The sequence below is a fragment of the Ailuropoda melanoleuca genome, chromosome 8 (assembly GCF_002007445.2).
Source record: "Ailuropoda melanoleuca isolate Jingjing chromosome 8, ASM200744v2, whole genome shotgun sequence".
Lineage (NCBI taxonomy): Eukaryota > Metazoa > Chordata > Mammalia > Carnivora > Ursidae > Ailuropoda > Ailuropoda melanoleuca.
Window position 1 is genome coordinate 17,016,803 of NC_048225.1, and position 20,914 is coordinate 17,037,716.

At 43.7% G+C, this 20,914-nt stretch overlaps 1 protein-coding gene across 1 annotated transcript in view; it reads left to right on the plus strand.

Moving 5' to 3' along the window:
- SORL1 (sortilin related receptor 1) overlaps positions 1 to 20,914 on the plus strand; it is a 158,483-nt gene that overhangs the window by 58,799 nt on the left and 78,770 nt on the right. The window contains exons 10-12 of the mRNA XM_034665628.1: positions 9,090 to 9,123; positions 9,473 to 9,561; positions 19,540 to 19,718. Of these exons, the coding sequence (XP_034521519.1) occupies positions 9,090 to 9,123; positions 9,473 to 9,561; positions 19,540 to 19,718 (302 nt within the window). The remainder of the gene's footprint in view (positions 1 to 9,089; positions 9,124 to 9,472; positions 9,562 to 19,539; positions 19,719 to 20,914) is intronic.

Here is a 20,914-nt window from a genome sequence, read left to right on the forward strand (position 1 = left end):
CCCCGCCCCCAGCCCAGGTTCTGGTTTGCTGGAGAACATGGTCGTGCCTCCCCATTTCAGGAACACGTGTGGCCTGTGTTGCGGCCAGTGGCGCCAAGTGTGGCTATAAAATTAAAGAAAGGTAGCCAGAGCCACATGTGAGCGTCACCTGTACTGATTTTGTGTTCACACCTTGTAATGTGGGCTTGTGATGTTGCCAAAAATATTCCTTTGAATCAAAAACAGACCTTCTCTCTTCCCCCCACGACTGTAAATTTAACCGAATGCTCCAAGAGGACAAAGCAATGTCTCTTTGCTTCACTTCTTTAGCCCTAGAACCTTGCAGGGCCTGGCGTGGCGTGGCTGCAGAATCTATCAGCAAATGACCGCGTGGTCGTACTGGTACTGGTATCTGTGTGAAACTGGCCGTCTACTGTTGTGTCATAATGAAATGGAAGTCAAACCTCTCCTCAGGGGGCTGGGCCAGCCCTTCCATTTCACTCTGTGCCATGAAGGAAGACGGTTTTTGCCTTAAGCCTGCGGAGTTGCTTGGGTCCTTAGGCACTGCTGATACCAGTTCTGAGAGTGGAGCTAGTTCTATGCTCCCTGAACGCTCATTAGGCCTTGGACCTTAGAGAACTGCCAAACTTGTTTAAAAAAAAAAATGCTTTCATCAGCCTGCCATGACTTACGAAGGCCAAGGGAAGTACATCTGGTCTCATTCTGTGGGCATTGCTTTTAGGGGTGCTCTGCTGCATGTGCGGGGAGCCACCTGGAGAACTCAGCAGATCACGGGAGAGGAATTTAATTGAGCACCTTTTGGAGGTGGAGTGTGATGTCAGGAAGGATGTGGTTCTCGGAAGAGCCAGCCAGTCTCATGGTGCTGCTTTTTTTTTTTTTTTTTTTTAAAGGATTTTTAAGTTTATTTACTGGTCAGAGAGAGAGAGAGAGAGAGACAGTGCACAAGCAGGAGGAGTGGCAGGCAGAGGAAGAAGCAGCCTCCCCTCTGAGCAAGGAGCCTGATGCAGGGCTCCTGGGATCATGACCTGAGCCCAAGGCAGCCGCTTAACTGATGGAGCCATCAGGTGCCCGTCATGGTGCTTCCTATTGGGAACGCAATATATACACATTCATTTTTAATATGTAATATGTAAAGCATTAATAATACCCAACATTTGTTTGGCTTTGTGCGGTTGACAGAGACCTGTCACATACCTTATCTCCTGTGAGGTAGGGCTTCCCGTCCCTCAGGCTGAGGGATCTGGGAGCCAGACATTGTGTGTGTGCCTACATTAAGAACTGGCCAGTATGGTGGAGACCATAATTACGTATTCAGAAGAAAGATGTTCTTAAGGCCCGGTAGTCAAAAAGGGTGAACAGTTTGGAGTTTGGGGGGCATCCTTGCTCTGCCCCCGTGGGCAGGATTAAGCAGCTGCTTTTCTCTTCATTGGAGCCGGACATTCCTTTTGAAATTGGGTGTTCTCTCCTCAGCAGATAGGCGTGTGGTTTGTTTGGACCTTCTGATGTTGGTGTAATCTGGGATTTGAACATCTGCAAGTGATTTCCTTCTGGGGAGAAAGCAGGGTCTTGTTCCTCCTCCAGTGAAGTGGTATCGTCTGGCCGATACTGGGGCAGCTGTCCGTGCCTCCTGCCAGGCCTGCTTCACGCCTGCCAAGAAGCAGCCATTGCACAAGGGACCTTATTTTTGGAAAGAGCAGAGAGCTAAGTAGGGGAGGAGAAGGTCGAGACCGTGTCTGTGCGAGTGGGCACGTGAGTCCCCCCGGGCAGCAGCGTTCACGTGAGAGGGACAGCCTGCGGCATGAGGGGCGTAGGCAGGGAAGGGTGAGGTAGGATGCGGTGGACACAGGCTGTCTAGAAAATCGGTGACTAGAATTCTTGTTCCCCTTCCGCTACTAATGAGTTGTGCAAATTCTCCACTCCTGAGTTCCTTTTCTGCACTTTTCTTCCTTAACAACTTCATGAGACACCTGCGTATTTAAAGTGATCAGAATTGGTCACCATCGCTACACCGTCAGCAACACCACAATGAAGACAACAAGCATTTCCATCGCTCCCCAAAGCCTCTTCATTCCCCCTTGTAATCCATCCTTCTCTTTACCTCGTCTCTGCCAGATGATTAGTTAGCGTTTTCTAGAATTTTATATAAATGGACTCATAATATACTGTCTTTTTGCCTGGCTTCTGACACTCATCATGATGATTTTGAGATTCATTTGTGCTGTTTCCTGTATCCGTGGTTCTTTTCCATTGTACTGTTGATGAGTATCCCCTAATTCCGGGATATTCCGGAATTTGTTTAACCTTTCATCTGTTGATGGGCATTACAGTTTTTGCTGATTATAAGTATAGCTATTAGAAATACTTAATTACGTGCTTTTTTTTTTTAGATAGACATATATTTTTAATTCTTTTGGGTAGATACCTCAGAATGGAATGACTGGGCAGCTTGGTAGGTCTATGTTTAACTTTTTTTTAAGGAATGACCACATTGTTTCCCAAAGTGGATGTATCATTTTACATTTCTACCAGCAGTGTCTGAGAGTTCTAATAGCTTCAGGTCCACACCAACACTTGGTATGGCCAGTCCTTTTAATTTTAGACATTTTAATGAGTACACATGAANGAAATACTTAATTACGTGCTTTTTTTTTTTAGATAGACATATATTTTTAATTCTTTTGGGTAGATACCTCAGAATGGAATGACTGGGCAGCTTGGTAGGTCTATGTTTAACTTTTTTTTAAGGAATGACCACATTGTTTCCCAAAGTGGATGTATCATTTTACATTTCTACCAGCAGTGTCTGAGAGTTCTAATAGCTTCAGGTCCACACCAACACTTGGTATGGCCAGTCCTTTTAATTTTAGACATTTTAATGAGTACACATGATATCTCGTTACGGTTTTAATTGGCATTTCCTTGGTGACTAATGGTGTTGAGCTTCTTTTCATGTGCCCATTGGCCATTTAGAAATCACCTTGTGAAGCGTCTGTTCAAGTCTTGTACTTATTTTAAAAAATTGAATTGTTTGCCTTCTTACTGAGCTATAAGAGGTTTTTTGAAAAATGTATTCTGAAGTTACGTCTTTTGTTTGATATATGTGTCATGAGTATTTTCCCTAGTCTGTGGCTTGCTTTTTAAAAATTTTGTTAATGGTGTCTTTCAAAGAGCAAATGTGGTAAATTTTGCTGAAGTCTGATTTATCAGGATTTTTCTTCTATGTTTTATGCTCTTTGTTGTTCTAAGAAATGTTTGTCCCTCCCCAGATTGCAAAAATTTACCCCTAAGTTTCATAGTGTAAGGCTGTAGGTTAGGGTTATGATCCATTTTGAGTTCATTTTTATATCTGGTGTGATGGAAGGGTTGATACTCATTTTTCCATGTGGAGATGCAATGATCCAGCCCCACTTACTGCAAAAGACTTCTTTCCCCCCTTGAATTGACTGTACGTGCCTGTTTGAAAATCAGTTGGCCATATACGCATGGATCTATTTCAGGACTTTCTGTTCTGCTGCATGCATCTGTATGTCTGTCTTTTCACCTGTACCAAACTGTCTTGATTATGGGAGACTTAACAGTAAGTGTTGGGATCAAGTAGGTAAATCTTCCAACTTTGTTCTTCTTTTTTTAAGATTTACTTATTTATTTTAGAGGGAGGGAGAGTGAGAGCAAGCGATGGGGGGGAGGGGCAGAAAGCCAGGGAGAGAGAGTCCACGGAGACTCTGAGCTAAGCCTGGAGCCTAACCTGGGGCTCGATCTCATGACCCTGAGGTCACGACCTGAGCTGAAACCAAGAGTCGTTCGCTTAACCGACGAGCCACCTAGGCGTCCCTTGACTTTGTTCTTCTTAATAATTTCTTTGACTGTTCCAGATCCTTTGTATATCCATAACATTTTAGAATCAGCTTGTCAATTTCTACAACACCTGCTGGGATTTTGACTGGGATTGCATTGAATTTTAAATGAATTTGGGGAAAATTGACATCTTAGCACTACTGAGTCTTCTGATCCACGAATGTAGTATGTTTCTTCATTTCTTTTTAAACCTTGCTGAGCGATGTGTTTTAGATTTCAGTATGGAGGCCTTGTATCTATCTTTTGTTAGTTTTATTCCTAGGTATTTTTAAAATTTTTCAGTATTATTGTAAATGGAATTTTCTTTCAAGTTTACTTTCCAATTTTTGCTATAGTATGTAAGAATACAGTTGATTTTTACCTATTAAGCTTGTATTCTGCAACTCTGCTAAAATAATTCAGTAGTGTTTGTAGTTGTTTTGTAGATTCTGTGTAAAAGATCATGTCATCTGCAAATAGGGACCCGTTTTATTTCTTCCTTTCTGATCTTTATGTCTTTTCTTTCTTTCCCTCTCTTCCTTTTCTTCCCTTCCCTAATATGTAATAATATAGCAATATGTAATATGGTATATAATTTTTTAAAAACCCCTCTTTTCCTTTCCTCACAGAATACTTTTGATACCAAATGCTGGGGGAGGTTCCCCTCACAGTGAGCATTCTCCAGTTCTCTGGACACCCCAACAGGATGTCCTGTATTTCAGTCATGACGCTAGTAGCTAGCTGGAGTTAGCACAGACCCCACAGGTCAGGGGCTCAGTGTCATAAAACTGCCGCACCCCACACTTCACACACTCACTGCAAGTTCCAGGTTGTCACCCATACTTCTGACTGACCAGCTTATAAATAGGAGGTTCCCATGACCCCCCTTCTTGGATTCAGTAATTTGCTAGAATGGCTGACAGAACTCAGGGAAATATTTACTTATATCCACCGGTATATTATAAAGGATATTATAAAGGCTGCACCTGGATGAAGGTCTGGAAGGATCCTGAGCATGGGAGCTTATGTCCCCATGGCATTGAGATGTGCCAACCTCCCAGCACGTGGATGTGTTCACCAATTTGGGAGCTCTTTGAATCTTGCGGTTTAGGGATTTTTTATTTTTTTCATGGAGGCTTCATCACAAAGGCATGATTGATTATTAGCTCCCTCTCCAGCCCCTGTCCTTTCCTCAGTGGAGAAGGCAGGGCTGGAAGTTTGAAGCTTCTAATCATGCTTTGTCTTTCTGGTGACCAGTCCCTGTACTGTCCAGGAGTCCACCAAGAGTTGCCTCATTACAACAGAAGACCCTCCTATCATCCTGGAAGTTCTCGGGGTGATAGGCGCTTCTGTGTAAGACCCATGTCACCCGATCGGTCAGGAGATTGCAAGGGTTTTAGGAGCTCTGACCAGGAGCTGGGAACAAAGACCAAAATACATATTTCTTCTCATAACATACCATCATGTAGGTAATACCGTATGTTACATTGATTGATTCTTGATGGTTATATGAACCTTGAATTACTGGGTCAAACCCTATTTAATTATGATATCATTATCCTTTCTATGCAAGGTTAGGTTTGAGTGGCTAACAGTTTGTTAAAGATTTTTACATTATTCACGAGAGATATCAGTCTGGTTTGTTTTGCTTTGTTTTGTTTTGGGGGGTGATGTCTTTTTCAAGTTTTGGTGTTAGGGTTGGGCTGGTGTCATTGAACAAGTTGAGCAGTGATTCCTCTTTTGTGTAAAAGTGGGGTGATTTTTCTTTCTTGAGTAACTCACCAGTGAGACTATCTGAACCTGGAGTCTTCTTTTTGGGAATGTTTTGGTTAGAAATTCAGTTTCTCTGGCAGATAGAGAACTGTTTAGATTTTCTGCTACTTGTGTCAGTTTTGGTGAGTTTCATTGGAGTTATTGAATTTGTTGGCTTAGAATGACTCAAGGTATTTCCTTCTTCTTCTTTTTTTTTTCTTTTTAACATCTGTAGGGTCTGTGGTGATTACCTGTTTTCATTCCTGATATTGAGGATTTGTGGGGTTTTTCCTGTTTTGCCTAATAGTTTAGTTAGTGGTTTGTCAATATTATTGATCTTTTCAAAGAACATGCTTTTGGCTTTGTCTGTTTGGTTTGTGTTCCATTTTGTTGATTTCTGCTCTTAAGTATTATCTTTAACCTTATTTATTTGGATTTAATTAGCTTTTCTTTTTGTAGCTTTTTTAAAGGCATAACTTGGGGTCATTGATTTTAGATGTTCTTTTTTTTCCCTAACATAAGCATTTAAACCTGTGAAGTTTTCTTCTAAATACAGCTTTGGCTATTGTCACAAATTTAGAGATGTTGTACTTTTTGCCATTCAGTTCAGAATATTTCTTAATGTCCCTCTTTAAAGTTGAGATGTAATTCACATACCATAAAATTCACTACTTTAAAGTGTACAGTTTGGTGTTTTTTGCTATATTCACAAGTGATGTGATGTATAACCGTCACCACTCTCTAATTCCAGAACATTTTTATTACTTCAGAATGTCCCTTTTGCTTTGTGTCTTTGTTAAGTTATTTAGAAAACGGTTGTTTAGTTTTCAAATATTTGAAATTTCCCTAGATATCTTACTATGTTTGATTTCTAATTTAATTGCCTTGTAGTCCGAGAATATACTTTGTAGGGTTTTGATGCCTTTAAATTTATTGGGACTTGCTTTGGAATCCAGTATGTGGCCTATCTTGAATACATCATATGCATTAGGAAGGAATGTGTATTCTGCTGTTGTTGGATGTTAGTGTTAGTTATATGAAGGTGTTATTTATTTGAAGGTGGTCGACATCCTGCTGTTCAGATCTTCTGTGTTCTTACTGATTTTTTTTATTTGACTAGTTCTAGTAATTGCTAAGTGAACGATGGTAAAATCCCCAACGACGTGGAATTGCCAAGTTTTTCTTTAAATCCTGTCAATTTTAGCTTTATGTATTTTGAGACTCTCTGATTCAGTACATGCACATTTTATAATGATCTTTTCTGTTCCTGCCCCTTTTATTGTTATGAAATATCCCTCTTTATCTATGGTGATAACCTTTGTCTTGAACTCTATTTTATCTAGTATTGAAATAATTGTTCCAAACTTTTTTTGTTTACTGTTTCAATAGTATATCTTTTATCATCTCTTTACTTTCTGCCCACTGGTGTCTATATTTGAACTGTTTCTTACAGGGAGCATATAGGAGGGTCTTGCTTTTTTATTCATTCTGCAAGGCTTTGCTTTTTAACAGAAATGCTTAGACCATTAACATTTAACATAATTATTGATATGGTTGGATTTATCCAAGATTCTATGTATGTGTGTATGATCTTTATTTTTTATTCCTCTGTTCTTCCTCTACTGACTTTTCTATATTTTTTAGATGGTTTTGGTATTCTGCTTTTATTTAGGTATTGTCTTTTGATTATGTTTCTTTCAGTGATTGCTCTAAGGATTACAACATGTGTAATCTTTCACAGTCTTTTTAAAATTAATATTGCTCTTAATATAATGTTAACACTTCATATAAAATTTAGAAACCTTACATCCATGGAAGTCCCTTTACTCTTTTCCTAACCTTTCTGTTATTGCTGTCCTATGTATCCCAGTGAAATACATTAAAAAACCAACAAGACAGTGTTTTTGCTTTTGTTTTGCTTTACATCATTATATCAGTTTTAAAGAATTGAAGGGGAAAGAAGCAATCTTTTATATTTACCCAGCTATTTCTTTTGCCCTTCTTTCATTCCTGAGACTCCCTATGTCCCCCTGGTAAGTTTCCCTACAGCCTGATAAAATTCCTTAGCATTTTTTGTCGAGCAGACGTACTGTTAACACATTTTCTTGGTTTTCCCTAATTTCTCTTTATTTCACCTTCATTCCTGGAAGATATGTTTGTTGGATATAGAATCCTGGTTTGATGGTGATTTTCTCTCAGTACTTTAAAAATGTGCTACAGTCATCTTGCCTCTCTGGTTTGTGATGAGAAATCTACAGTCATTTCAGTCATCACCGTCCTGCACGCAATGCGTCATTTTGTTGAAAGGCTTCAAGATCTTTTTCCTTATCTTTGGTTTTCAGCAGTTTTGCTGTGTCCTATCTAGGTGTGGTTTTGTTTGCGTTTATCCTGTTTGGGTCGGCTGATCTTGAGTCTATATCAATGTATGTCTTTCACCAAATTTGGGAAATTTTCAGCTGCTATTTCTTCAAAAAAAATTTTTTTTCCTGCTCTGGTCCCTTTTTCCTATTCTTCTTGGACTCCAGTTACACACACTAGAACTTTTATTATTATCCTCCCAGTCTTTGGGGCTTTTTCCCCCTTTTTAATTCTTTTTTGTGTGTGTTCTTTAGAATGGGTAATTTCTACTGTTCCATATTTATCACCAGGTTCACCAGTTCCTCTGTCATTTCCATTCTGTTGTTGACCTCATTAGTGAATTTCTTACTTCACATGTTATATTTTTCTCTTCTAAAATTCTTCTCTTAAAAAGTAGCTTCCACTTCTCTGGGAAGAATTCTTGTCTTTTGTTCATTTCAGGTGTGTTTTCCTTTACCCCATGAGGCACAGTTATGATCATTATTTTCAAGTCTTTGGTAATTCCAGCATTTGAACTGTCTTGGGGTTGGTACCTGCTGATTGCCTTTTCCCTTGAGAATTGGGCACGTTTTATTGACCTGTGTCTGTGTTGAGTAATTATGGGTTGTATCCTGGACATGTGAATGACATGCGTGGAATACAGTCTAGTGGAGGATGTGGATGTTTTTGTTATAGCGTGCAGTGAATCTGCTTAGATTCAGACCGTGGGTTCCTTCCTGCATTCTGAGGGTGGCAGTGCAAATCTCCATTGTGTTTGATAGACCTTCGCTGTGCTGATTTCAGTCTGTTCCACACATGTGTGGTTTAGGGGTTGGGGTAAGGCTTGTGCGAGTTCATACACACAGTTAGAGGATTGACTTGTTTGATACTCTCCCTTCTGTGAATTCGTCCATGTTCTCCCCAGCCTGCAGAGGCTTCGTTTCCTGATTCCGTATGCAGAAACGGTTTCTGTTGATGGTGTAGCCATCCACCTGGGACTGAGGTGTTCCAGGACTGGGACTTTCCCTCGGGGGCAAAGCCATCCCAGGAAACCTCAACCTTGTGGTGGCTCCTTAGGCACAGGCTGCCTGACTTTCTTTCCTTTTCAGCATCCTTGGGCAGCTCTTTTTTACCTTTCATTTAACGTTTTTACTTGTAATTGGCAGGAAGGATGGGCTGTCGTGGGTTTATATGATCATGGTAGAACTCAAACTCCAGGTGGTTAAATTGTAATCTCTGGTGGGTTAGAGTCAGAGATTGGGGCTGGACTTCTACCCCTGCTGTTTACGGTCAGCCACTTTATAATATGAACCTCGTTTCTTCATTTGGGGAAAAAAATGGGACTATGAGAAGTCGCTGTCCCATCCCCACGGTTGTGTGGAGCAACTGAGGGAATGGATGTGAATGTGGGAACTGAAAAATTGTGTTCACATGGTTGGCATCACTGCCAGTGTGTATGTGTGTGTCTGGGCGTGTGTGTGCCCGTGGGGTGTGCATGGTTTCTGCCCACTCCAGAGCAGTGGCATCAGCACTGGCTTTTCCTCTTCAGGCACTTCCTGGACCTCACTACTATACTTGGGGAGATCATGGCGGCATCATCATGGCCATCGCCCAGGGCATGGAAACCAATGAGCTGAAGTAAGTGTCTCTGATGAAACTTGTTCTCTTAACATCACGCTGCTCTCCCAGAAATGTAAGTCTGTGAGTAGGTGTGGATTGTCTCTCCATAGCCCTAGATGGTTGACAGCAAATCACTGTTGACCTCAGCATATTATTTAAACTTTCCTTATCTATAGAAGGGGAGTAATACTCTGTCCTTCCTCTCTCAAGGGGGTATCACAAATGATTCAATTTTATTGATCTGGCAAAGTACAGCTCTATATAAATATAAATTCAGGATGACTAAAAAATTAACTAGAGACTTCCACATGTCTATCTTTGCTTTGTGTGTGACATGGAAGGAGTGATAAGAACAGTGAATAATAATAATAATCATAATAATAATACCTGAGTAATAATTTCAGAATGCGTCCTACTTGGTAACCAATCGGCTTTTGCTGTTGACACATTTGGTTTGGGGATTCATACAGACAGACCTGGAAGGGACCTTTGGGGTTAACTGCTTCGTTTTACAAATGAGAAAGTAGACTCAGCAAGGTAAAGTAACTTGTTAGTTTACTAATGTTTGTTAGTGACGTTAAATTACATTCTGTACTCTTTGCAAATGCATTGCTCTGAAAAGCAAAAATGTCAAGAGTCTGTAACCTCTGCTTGCTCAAGTCTGATGTTATCAGGACCAGTTCTTTGATTATTTTTGTCTGAGTTAGGACCAAAGTTAACTTTGTTAACGGTAGGTCGGGGCAGACCGGCTCTCCTTTCTCCCCTTATTTGCGCTGAACCCATGAGATGTGTTCCTGAAGGAGGTGGGGAGGCCTCAGTGATCATCTTGTTTAATGCGAAGAAGAATGCCTTCTCTTCCTTTGCTCCTTTTAGAAACAGGGCCAGCAGCAAGAGAGAGGTGGGCGGTTTGAAAAAAGAGATCCTAGCATCTGGTTTCCCCCGTGGTGAATTTGACCTGCGCCGAGCAGGCTGGCTTTGCGGAGGGAAGCAAACACTGGCATCTGGCTGCCCTCGGTCCTGCGTGCCGCTGGTCAGCTGCTGCTTTAGAGCCCAGAGTCGGAAGCAAGTCCTGTTTGTACACAGCACTGTATCCACATTCCCGTTGGTGTTTGCTCAGATGAGGACAGTCACCAAGCACTATGCTTCCCGCATCTCTACTGCCGTTTATTTATTTATTCATTAATTTATCAAATCCCATCTCACACGTTTAGCAAGCACACATTGTGCCGGGGAGTGCATATCCAAAGATAAAGAGGATCTCTCCCCTCCCTCGTCAGGATCCCATCCTCCAGGGGTAAGATACACAAGTAAACAGTGGGACGGTGGGGACTCGGCTGTGGGAGAACGACAGCAGGGGACACAGTTCGGCTTCCTGGGCAGCATACATGTCACTGTTACGAAGCAGTTCCGATCGTAGATCCATTTCTGAGGTTCCCTGTTCAACTTCTCTGCAGATAGCATTTGCATTCCAAGCCGGCTCCCCTGAAGTAGTTAGCATGATTCTAGTCCTCTGACACCATCTGTCGGTGCATATGTGCTCAGGGAACGCAGCGTCATTGCTGCGCTAGCTGGAGCGAAACACGACCGAGAAAATAAACCTGATGCCAGAAAAATCACTGTGCCCTCCCCGGACGCTTAAAAATGACTGTAGGGTTTGTGGACTTGAGGGATTATGGGCACTGTAGCCCCCTTTTATTTCTGCAGGTTATTTGGAGGTATCTCTGTGTATGGTTCAAAGAAAGCATTTGCAAATGGGAGGATATATTCCAGCCTCCTGTTGACAGGTGCATGTGTCCCAAATATCAGTCAGAGCTTGGCCTAAATCTGTGTAGCCACCTGGCATTTACTCAGTAGGCTGCTCTCAGAGATTTTTTTTTGCTGCTTCTCCTGCTACTCTACTTTTGACCTGTCGCTGTGTGCTATCAGCTTCATCAGAAAACAAGCAGGAAATAATACTGTTGTTAGTTCATAGCCTCAGACCACACCGGTGACTTACTGCGATAGCCGAGCATGAGTGGAGGAAGGATTCCTGNTGCTGCTTCTCCTGCTACTCTACTTTTGACCTGTCGCTGTGTGCTATCAGCTTCATCAGAAGACAAGCAGGAAATAATACTGTAGTTAGTTCATAGCCTCAGACCACACCGGTGACTTACTGCGATAGCCGAGCATGAGTGGAGGAAGGATTCCTGTTGCTGGGGTGGGGCTTTGGGCCCCTTCATGTCTGACTTCCCCGACCATGGTGATGTCTGTCCTGGAGTCTCATAGCATTTATTGGCGGGCTCATTAATTGGGCATCGATCACATATGGACTTCTTTCATTAGTCACCTTTTCATTATATGCCCGAATTCTTCAACTCATTAGCAAGGCCTTTTGACCAGTATTTCTATTCTGTACGGGCTAGCAGGCACTTCGTAAATGTTTGATCGGTCAATAAATAGGTCATGCACACTTAGTCTTCCAAGATTGCTTATTTCTTTACTGATTTATAAAACCAGAAGGGGCATGGTAATGTGGCAGGTGCACGGCTCGGAGGGGACCACTCCCACCATCCTCTATGTAAATAAGAATTTCTGGAGCTCAATTAGGGATGGGGGTCCCCCAGAGGCAGCAGGGCAGGCCCAATCCACCTTCCTCTGTTTTCACATGAAGAAATGATGTAACTTTTCAGCAGGTAGGGCCCAAGCTGGAAGTTGGGCATATTTCTGTTAGACATCATCTCAGGTCAATGGCACAGACGTTTGTTGAACACGGGCAACGAACCAGACGTTGTTCTAGGTACCGAGCGTGCAAAGGTGAGTGAGGCATCCATCAGGAACTGCCCATGCCCCCTGTGGCTGTTATGTTTCTGAGCCAGCTGGAGAGAGAGGCCAGGGGAAGGGCTTATTCTGACCCAGAGCATTAGGGAAGAAAGCCACGCGGGGTAATATCAGGAACTCTCATAAGAGTTTTAGTGGAGACAGAGGTTGGAACATTGCTTAAAGTAGGAGTGAGGTTTTTGTTTTGTTTCGTTTCAGGTGTTGTTCTCCTACATTATTCATGTCTTTCTTTCCCTGATTAGCCCAGATAATGAAGAGTTGACTGTTATTTATCTCAGCTTCTGCCTTGACTCTCCACTGAGCCTGTTACCTTTGTTACTGCTAATTGAAACTGAGAGCAAGAAGTGGAACGCTTTGTTTTGCTCCTGTGTCTACATGTCTGAAATGAGTAAATAAGAACCCGTTCTGGGGATTCACATACTCATTCAGTCAGCACGCCGTCACGGTAAACCTGCTCAGGGGATACAGATTTTTCTTGTGCATAATCCCCGTGTCCTTCAGAGAAAGGGGCTGCTGTGTTCTTGAACTCTGATGAGAAAAAAAAAAAAAGACCCCAATACAAGTTCGTGGGCTTGATCATGAAAGATAAGATCAATTTCCTTTTCTTTCTTGCTGGTTTACCTGCCAGCAAAATGCTGTCCTTGGTAGTTGCTAACAATATTTTGGACTTGTCCAACAGCCTCTTTCCCTACAGGAGATTTCTGATTTCATAGGGCTTTCTCCTAGGAATCCCTAACAGATTGTGCAAAGATTACACCCAGCAGCTGTTTTTTCAGGACCTGAATTCTGGAAGAAACCCCCTAGTTCAAGAATGTGGGAGGTGGCAGTTAACCTGCACGCTTGGTTGCAGTACCTAATGCCAGTGGTAGCACTTAGCAGTAGTAGAGACCTGCCCCCACCTGCTACATTTCCACCGTCACTTGGTTTCTTTGGCCTTTGGGTTATGGTGGAGCCGGTGTTACCACCTTTTAAACTGTTAAGAGACTGAGTGATGGGGTTGAAAAAATACAGTGCAGTTTATTTCATCTCCCTTAGTAAATGTTAATTAACGCCCCTTCTGTGTGCCAAGAAAGGTGCCAGGTGCCAGGGCAGAAAAGTGAGTAAGTGGGCTTGTTCCTGGCACATGGCAGTCTAGTAGGATATGCTTGCAAAATCAGGTCGTGAAAACAGAGTAGAGCATAAGGTAGAGGGAGCCCAGGGGGCTGTGGGAGCACAGAATGGGGGCTAGGAGAAGGAAGGAGGGGAAAGAGGAAGCTTCCACAAGGTTGGAGTGTCACTTCGGGGTTAGAGACCTTGGGCAAAGAAGGTCCAGCATGAATCAACATGGAAGGTATAAGGCTTTAGTACTGATAGAATGCGGATTGCGGGGAGAGGGTGGTGAGACGTCAGGGTTAGGTAGGTGTAGGTAGGGGCTGGGAGCTGGAGGACCATGCATGCATGCTGCACTGGAGAGATCAGACTTGGCTTTTGAAGTGGTAGTGTCCCTTTAGGGTTTTCAGTAGGGGTATGATGTGGCTAGACGTGGCATTACAGAAAGGGGGCCCTGGCAAGCTGAGGAGGATAAATGTAAAAGAAGCAAGACTGGAAGTGAGAACGGAAGCTGGGGGCTGGGGGGGTGTAGGACTAAGCATTTCAGGAGCAAAGTCTACAGGACTGCTCTTGACTATCTGGGGTGATGGGGTGTGCTGATCAGACCCCCCGTCGAGGAGCAGGGGAAGGGAGTGGGCCCTGAAGGGCCATCGGATGCATGTGGATTTGGGCAAGTTGGACTGGATTGCTCTGGGCTGTGCTCAGGAGAGGTCCAGCAGGAATCTACACATGCTCCATCATCTGCTCTGGCCTTCCGCCAGCCCCTGCACGCATTTTCTCTTGACGTCCGTGATGGAAGATCCTCCAGTCTTTGCTTGGACAGTTTGAGTGATGGGGAGTGGCCAGATCAGAAGCAGCTTTCCTTTCACTTTGGGACGGTTTGTTGATCATTTCTTCATTCTCTCACTCTGTTTATCCATTTATTCTTTTATGAATGAAAGTCTTCAAGTCAGAGAGAGCCCAAATTCTCCTCTCTCCGATTTCTAGTTAGTGGGCTTGGTTCTGCTCCCAGGACAGATGGACGGATGGACACACANCTGGGGTGATGGAGTGTGCTGATCAGACCCCCCGTCGAGGAGCAGGGGAAGGGAGCGGGCCCTGAAGGGCCATCGGATGCATGTGGATTTGGGCAAGTTGGACTGGATTGCTCTGGGCTGTGCTCAGGAGAGGTCCAGCAGGAATCTACACATGCTCCATCATCTGCTCTGGCCTTCCGCCAGCCCCTGCACGCATTTTCTCTTGACGTCCGTGATGGAAGATCCTCCAGTCTTTGCTTGGACAGTTTGAGTGATGGGGAGTGGCCAGAGCAGAAGCAGCTTTCCTTTCACTTTGGGACGGTTTGTTGATCATTTCTTCATTCTCTCACTCTGTTTATCCATTTATTCTTTTATGAATGAAAGTCTTCAAGTCAGAGAGAGCCCAAATTCTCCTCTCTCCGATTTCTAGTTAGTGGGCTTGGTTCTGCTCCCAGGACAGATGGACGGATGGACACACACACACACACACACACACACACACACACACGCTGTTTCCTCCTTCACCTGAACACCTTGCAGGTGTCTGAGCGTCCCCCCCATCCCTCCCACATGTCTCCCATTCCGTGGCAAATGGCTCCACTTCCTTGCCTCCGATGCTGTGGGATCCCGACTCTCCACCATCTGGGTGTCCTTTAGGCCCATCTCGCCATGTCAGTGCTTTAACATGTGGGGCCCAGACCTGACCCCAGCAGCTGACCCCAGCATACAGGGATTAACACCGACATGGCTCCGCTCTTCTCAGTTCCTGCTAGTGAAACACCCAAGACTGGTTTTATACTTCTGACAGCCTCCCTGATGTTTAAGCTTCTACTAAATTATTTTTAAAAAATTGAGGTATCCATTTACACCCCATGAGATGCTCAGATTGTAAATACGCCACTTAATCAGTTCTGGAGGGTGCATGTCAAGATGCAGAGAATTTCCATCACCCCAGAAAATACCTACGTACCCTTTTCCTGCCAATACCACCGTGCCTGCCCCACCCCAGTTAGAGACAACTGATGGTCTGATTACTTTTTTACCACTGTAGGTTAGTTCTGCCTATTCCAGAATTTCCTGTGTTTGTATTTGGCTTCTTGTGCTCAGCATATTTTTGAGATTCTATCTCTGCTGTGACTTATATCAGCAGCTTAAGTTCAGTTTAACTACAAAACATAGAGATCCTTTTTTTCTTATGAATTTTATTAAAGACCAGATTTTCTCCATCCTGTATCTGAGCCAGTAGGTTTTTGAAACAACATGTGGAACTTTATTCCTATTTTTCCTTCTCCTTTTGATGTAATAAAAGTGTTTTGAACACTGTTTTGGCATTAATTGCATTATCAGTACAATTAGCCTTGTCTGGTTTGCAGATCTGATAGATTGACCTTCCATGTTGTTATTCATATCCTTGACTAAGACGTTGAGCTGTGCGGGAACCAGAGGTCTCATTTTGGGTTCAAGTCACACCATATGTCAGCAATCAGCACACTTGGGATTTGTTTCACCAGCAGCGAATTTTATCTAGCTGTGTGGTCCACAAAGATCCTTATGAAAAAACGAATGTTTTGTATTATTACCCTCTTCTTCCAATCAAGGATTCCATGAGAAATGGAAAATGGGATTCGTTTGTTGTGACTTGTGTGTGAAACCATGTGAGTCCCAGCCCTGACTGACTGCCTTCTGTTCTAAGATCCGTCAGATCAGCTGTTACCCTTCTTGAAACCATTTTTTCTTCTTTAGGGAAATAAAGCTAATTCTTCCTCCTCTGGGCTTCAAGAGATCTCGGTCTGTTCTCCATGATTCTTTCAGAGATTCTTAGAAGGAGCTCTGCAATTGTATTTTTAAGTCTTCCCATTCCCTAGAATGTGCTCTCTTTTGTGCTTATTTTCTTTTAATGTCCCTGGTTTTTTTTTTTTTTTCCTGCCTTGTCCAGTTCAAAGATCATTCTTCTTGATAAAGCTACAACCAAAATAGAAATTGAGTGGTTCTGCTCTTTTTTCCCCCCCTATTGTTACTATTTATAACGTTGACCATCAGAAGGATGATCCTTTCTAGTTCTTCATAGAATTTTTTGCCAATTCTTTGTAGAATTTACCAGGCATCCACTGGTAAATACCCACCATCCCACTGACCCACTAATCTACCACTTATTTTTATAACTTGACTCACTTCGAATTTAAGTTTTTTGGCCACTGTTCCTGCAGATCACTTGCTATAAGAATTACAGCTAGAATTAACTAGCAGATTACTGCTGCTCTTGACTTTTTTGCCTTTGGTTGTAAGACTCTTTTCTCATCATGAACATGCTACCTAAAAATCTGAGTTCATCAAGGACCTTTCTGGATGCCGGCCACACAGTAGGGTCTTCAGTTCAGTATTTGTCAACACTTCCCTTACTTAGTGCATCTGTGGTTGCATTTATGTTATGTTACATTTATTCTATTAAACGACCTTCCCATCCCCTTGAGAGTTTTTGACCATGGGGTTTATGTCTGTATTTTTTTTTTAAGATTTTATTTATTTATTTGACAGAGATAGAGACAGCCAGCGAGAGAGGGAACACAAGCAGGGGGAGTGGGAGAGGAAGAAGCAGGCTCACAGCGGAGGAGCCTGACGTGGGGCTCGATCCCATAACGCCGGGATCACGCCCTGAGCTGAAGGCAGATGCTTAACGACTGCGCCACCCAGGTGCCCCTATGTCTGTATTTTTATCTGGATGTTTTGAATCCTCCATTCCTACAGGTTGGGGCTCTGTATGGTCTTTCATGATTGTAGGAGCACAGAGATGACTTGGGTTTGTTTTCTTGCAAGGTTCTTGTCATTTTCACGTCATCAAAACAAGTCCTCCTCTAGGGATCAGAACTTGGTCCAGAGTAGATGATCCCCCAAATTGTTGCGGTGGTAATGTGCCTTGCCCCTTCCCTGAAATTCTGAAAAAACATCGTTTTCTAAATGATTCTTGAATACATGGCTGTGCTTGGCCATGCACCTACTTGTTAGTCTCATTCAAGCGTTCTCCCAGAGTCCTCTGGGAACCTCTCAAATTGGATGCTTCATTTCCTAAGGTTATCTGGGGTTCGAGGAGCTCTTAAATAGAATTAACTAAGCAATGTGCAAATAGATGGACTTCCAGCATTATCACAGAGCAGATGGATAGCTCCCATCCTGTCTGATAATGGACCAACGCTGCTGGTTCATTTTGCTTTAAAAGTGGTACCCAGCCCTTAGCTCATCACACTGGTGTAAGGCAAGTGAACTAGTTCACTTAACCCCAGATCTGTTTCAAAATTAGCTTCAACCAAAAGTGTTTCAACCAGAGGAGAATTTGTCCTGTTTGGGAGATCTGTGGAGGAGTCATTTAGTCCTCCCTGACATTCATTATTTATATTGCCTTGCAGCCTCCCCCCCGCCCTGCTTTTTGAACCCACAGCCTCTTGCAGAAGTATCCATTTTAGTAATCTCAATTAGGGAGGAAGTGTTTGGGTTGCATGATGTTGTGAAAGGTTTACGTCAAGGATGAGGTGGCTGAGGGAATCAAACTAAAATCTCAAAAATATGGGAAGGGTGAAAGAAAGAAGTTTTGTGGGTCATTAGGACTTCAGACAGACTCTAGAGCTCTGTGGTACTAAAGGAAGCTTTCACTGAGTGGTTTCTCGGGCTGAGGATGTCGCCAGCGTACTGGGTGATGAAGCAAGTGTTAGGCAGATTTTCCCCTTTCCCCCCTCCTCCCCTTCAATGCAAAAGATAATTTAAAATCAGCACAATTATTTCAGTGCTGGTCTTTTCAAGAGCTTGCTTTCTTGTTCTGAGGTAGTCCTCCTTGGAGAGTTTTCTCTGCACATATTTTTTCCTCCAACTTAAAAATCTGTCAGACCACAGGGAAAGGTGGAAGAATTGTATAAAGAACAGTCACATAAGTTCACTCCGAACCAGCAGCTGTTAGCATTCTGCCAGTTTGCTTCACTTCTGTCAGTTATTTGTGCCTCCTGTCTGCCTGTCTTTCCATCTGCGTGTCCTTCTTTGCTGAGTCATTGGAAAGAAAGTTGCAGCCATCATGCCCCTTCATAGCTACATACTGAAAACATGTATCTCCAATAGGGTATTTTCCTATGCAATCAGAATGCCATTATCACACCTAAAAAATTAATAGGTGCTCAGTGTCCCTTATACCCTATATTTATATGCTCACAGCTGTCTCCCCCCACCCAATGCAGGATTCAGACAAGATTTACACATTGCATGTGGTCGTTAACACCTCCTTAGTCTCTTTGTAACAAGCCTTCTGCCTTCTTTTGTTGGTTTGTTAAGTTTTTCATGGCCTCACTTTTGCTTTAGAAGAATCCAGACCAGTTGCCATGTAGAACGTCGCCCATGCTGGATTTGTCTGGTTGTACAGAATAGCACAGAGATGATGTGATATTCATAGTGCTTTACCCAGAAGGCCTGTAATGTCAGATTGTCCCATTGTTCATGGTGCTAAGTCTGGTGACGGCTGTGACTGGTCCACTGTAGGATTGCATTTCCCCATTTGTAGTGAATGATTCGTCTGTGGGGTGGTAGTTTTAGACCATGTGAACACCCTGGTCCCCAGCACTCTTTAACCCAGTGGTTTTAGCATCCAGTGATCATGTTGCCTGGTTCATTATCAGAGCGTGGGTGATGGGATGGTGATTTTTCTCATGTTGTCATTGTTTTCAACATATATCAGGTAGCATTGTAATATAAGAAAATCACGTCCCTACTTCCCTTCTCTGTCCCTTTTAGGATCATTCAGAGACCCTTGCCCTATTTTTATTTAGTGTATAATCTATTACCACCATTTTTCTTTTTATGTTCAAATTTTCCCAAACTGACCAGCTAGAGCTCTATCGAGCTGGCTGCTGTGGCCTTTTGCATCGATCGCATTAGTCCCTGAGCACTTCCTTGCTTTCTGGCACAACCTTGAACGTTCCCTGCTTCAGCCATTTCTCCAAGGAGTCCTGGCTCCCCTCCCTAGTGAATGTTATCTGGAAACCAAGCCTTTGCCCTAGAGACTTTAACCACAAGGATTCTCTTCCTCGTCTTTGGACAGATACAGCACCAACGAAGGGGAGACCTGGAAAACGTTCATCTTCTCTGAGAAGCCAGTGTTTGTGTACGGGCTCCTCACGGAACCTGGCGAGAAGAGCACCGTCTTCACCATCTTTGGCTCCAACAAGGAGAATGTCCACAACTGGCTGATCCTCCAGGTCAATGCCACGGATGCCTTGGGTAAGCCGCTGCCTCCTTCGCCCTTTCTGTGGAAACATTCACAGGCCTGATCAGCTGAGGTCCTCTGTACCTAGCGGTCTGTAGCCCTGGAAGGAGGTGCGCACGCGCATAGCGTGGAAGGAGGTGCGCATGCGCAAAGTCGGTATCCCTGGAAGGAGGTGCGCACGCGCAGAGTCGGTAGCTGTGGAAGGAGGCGCGCGCATATGCAGTGAGTGCCTGGGATGTGCAGAGACAGTTACTCAGGCTGTTCTTGGGAGGACCTTGTGTTAGTGTGTGTCCTCAGTCCCTGCGCAGTCACCGGCACACAGTAGGCTTAGGTATACGTGTGTTCAGTGTGTGAGTAAATGAAAACCATTCTTCTCAATCGGTGGTTCCGGTTTGACAGATTGAGTGAGTGAGTCGTGTGTGAATGGCCGTGTACCCGATGATGCATGGTCCTCCCAGCTGTCTAGGACTCCTGTCCGTCCGCCAGGGTAGGCACAGGATGTGCACGTAAGCAGGGAGAGGTGTGACTCCGCATATTCCTTCCTCCCCCGCCCCCCCCCTGCAGCCCTGCTCTTTCCTCCTCCGGTGTGGGCTCACATCCTTCCACCTGACCGAAATGTCCCCTCTGCTACCCATGCAGTTTCTCCTGGCTGAAATCCTTTCCCTGTTTCAGGATCCAGTGCACTTGGCGGCTAATATCCCCACCAGAAGACCTCTCCCCTCTTCTCTGTGTCCAGAGCATAAGCGTACTCCTCACTCCCTGAGTTCTGTATTTGTGTCTGTCACCCTGTTTGTATCATTCCCCATCAACCAGATTATAAGGTCTTTGGAAATAAGAACCTGTCCCATGCAAGTGTATTTTCCATGCAGCGAACAGCCTGAGAGCCTTACAGTCAGGGTTTAATAAGTACTTGCTGATCGAAATGGCAACAAGTTGACAGCTGTTCATCAGTTTCAGGCAGCATGTAATCCGATTGAAGACACATCTATAAAGCAGACCTACGGTACCAATGTACACATAGGTATACTTTGGAATTCCTGTAGAAACCACTCTACTTAAATTCCAAGTGAATATGGGTAGAGGAGCAATCATCCGGGCTGTTTTACCATTTCTCAGCCTCCTTCCATGAAGATTCTGTACCTTCCAAGTAGTGACAGCGAATTATCTATTGCTCTGGAGCCATTGCTTCCAGGCGTGCCCACCCTGCCCC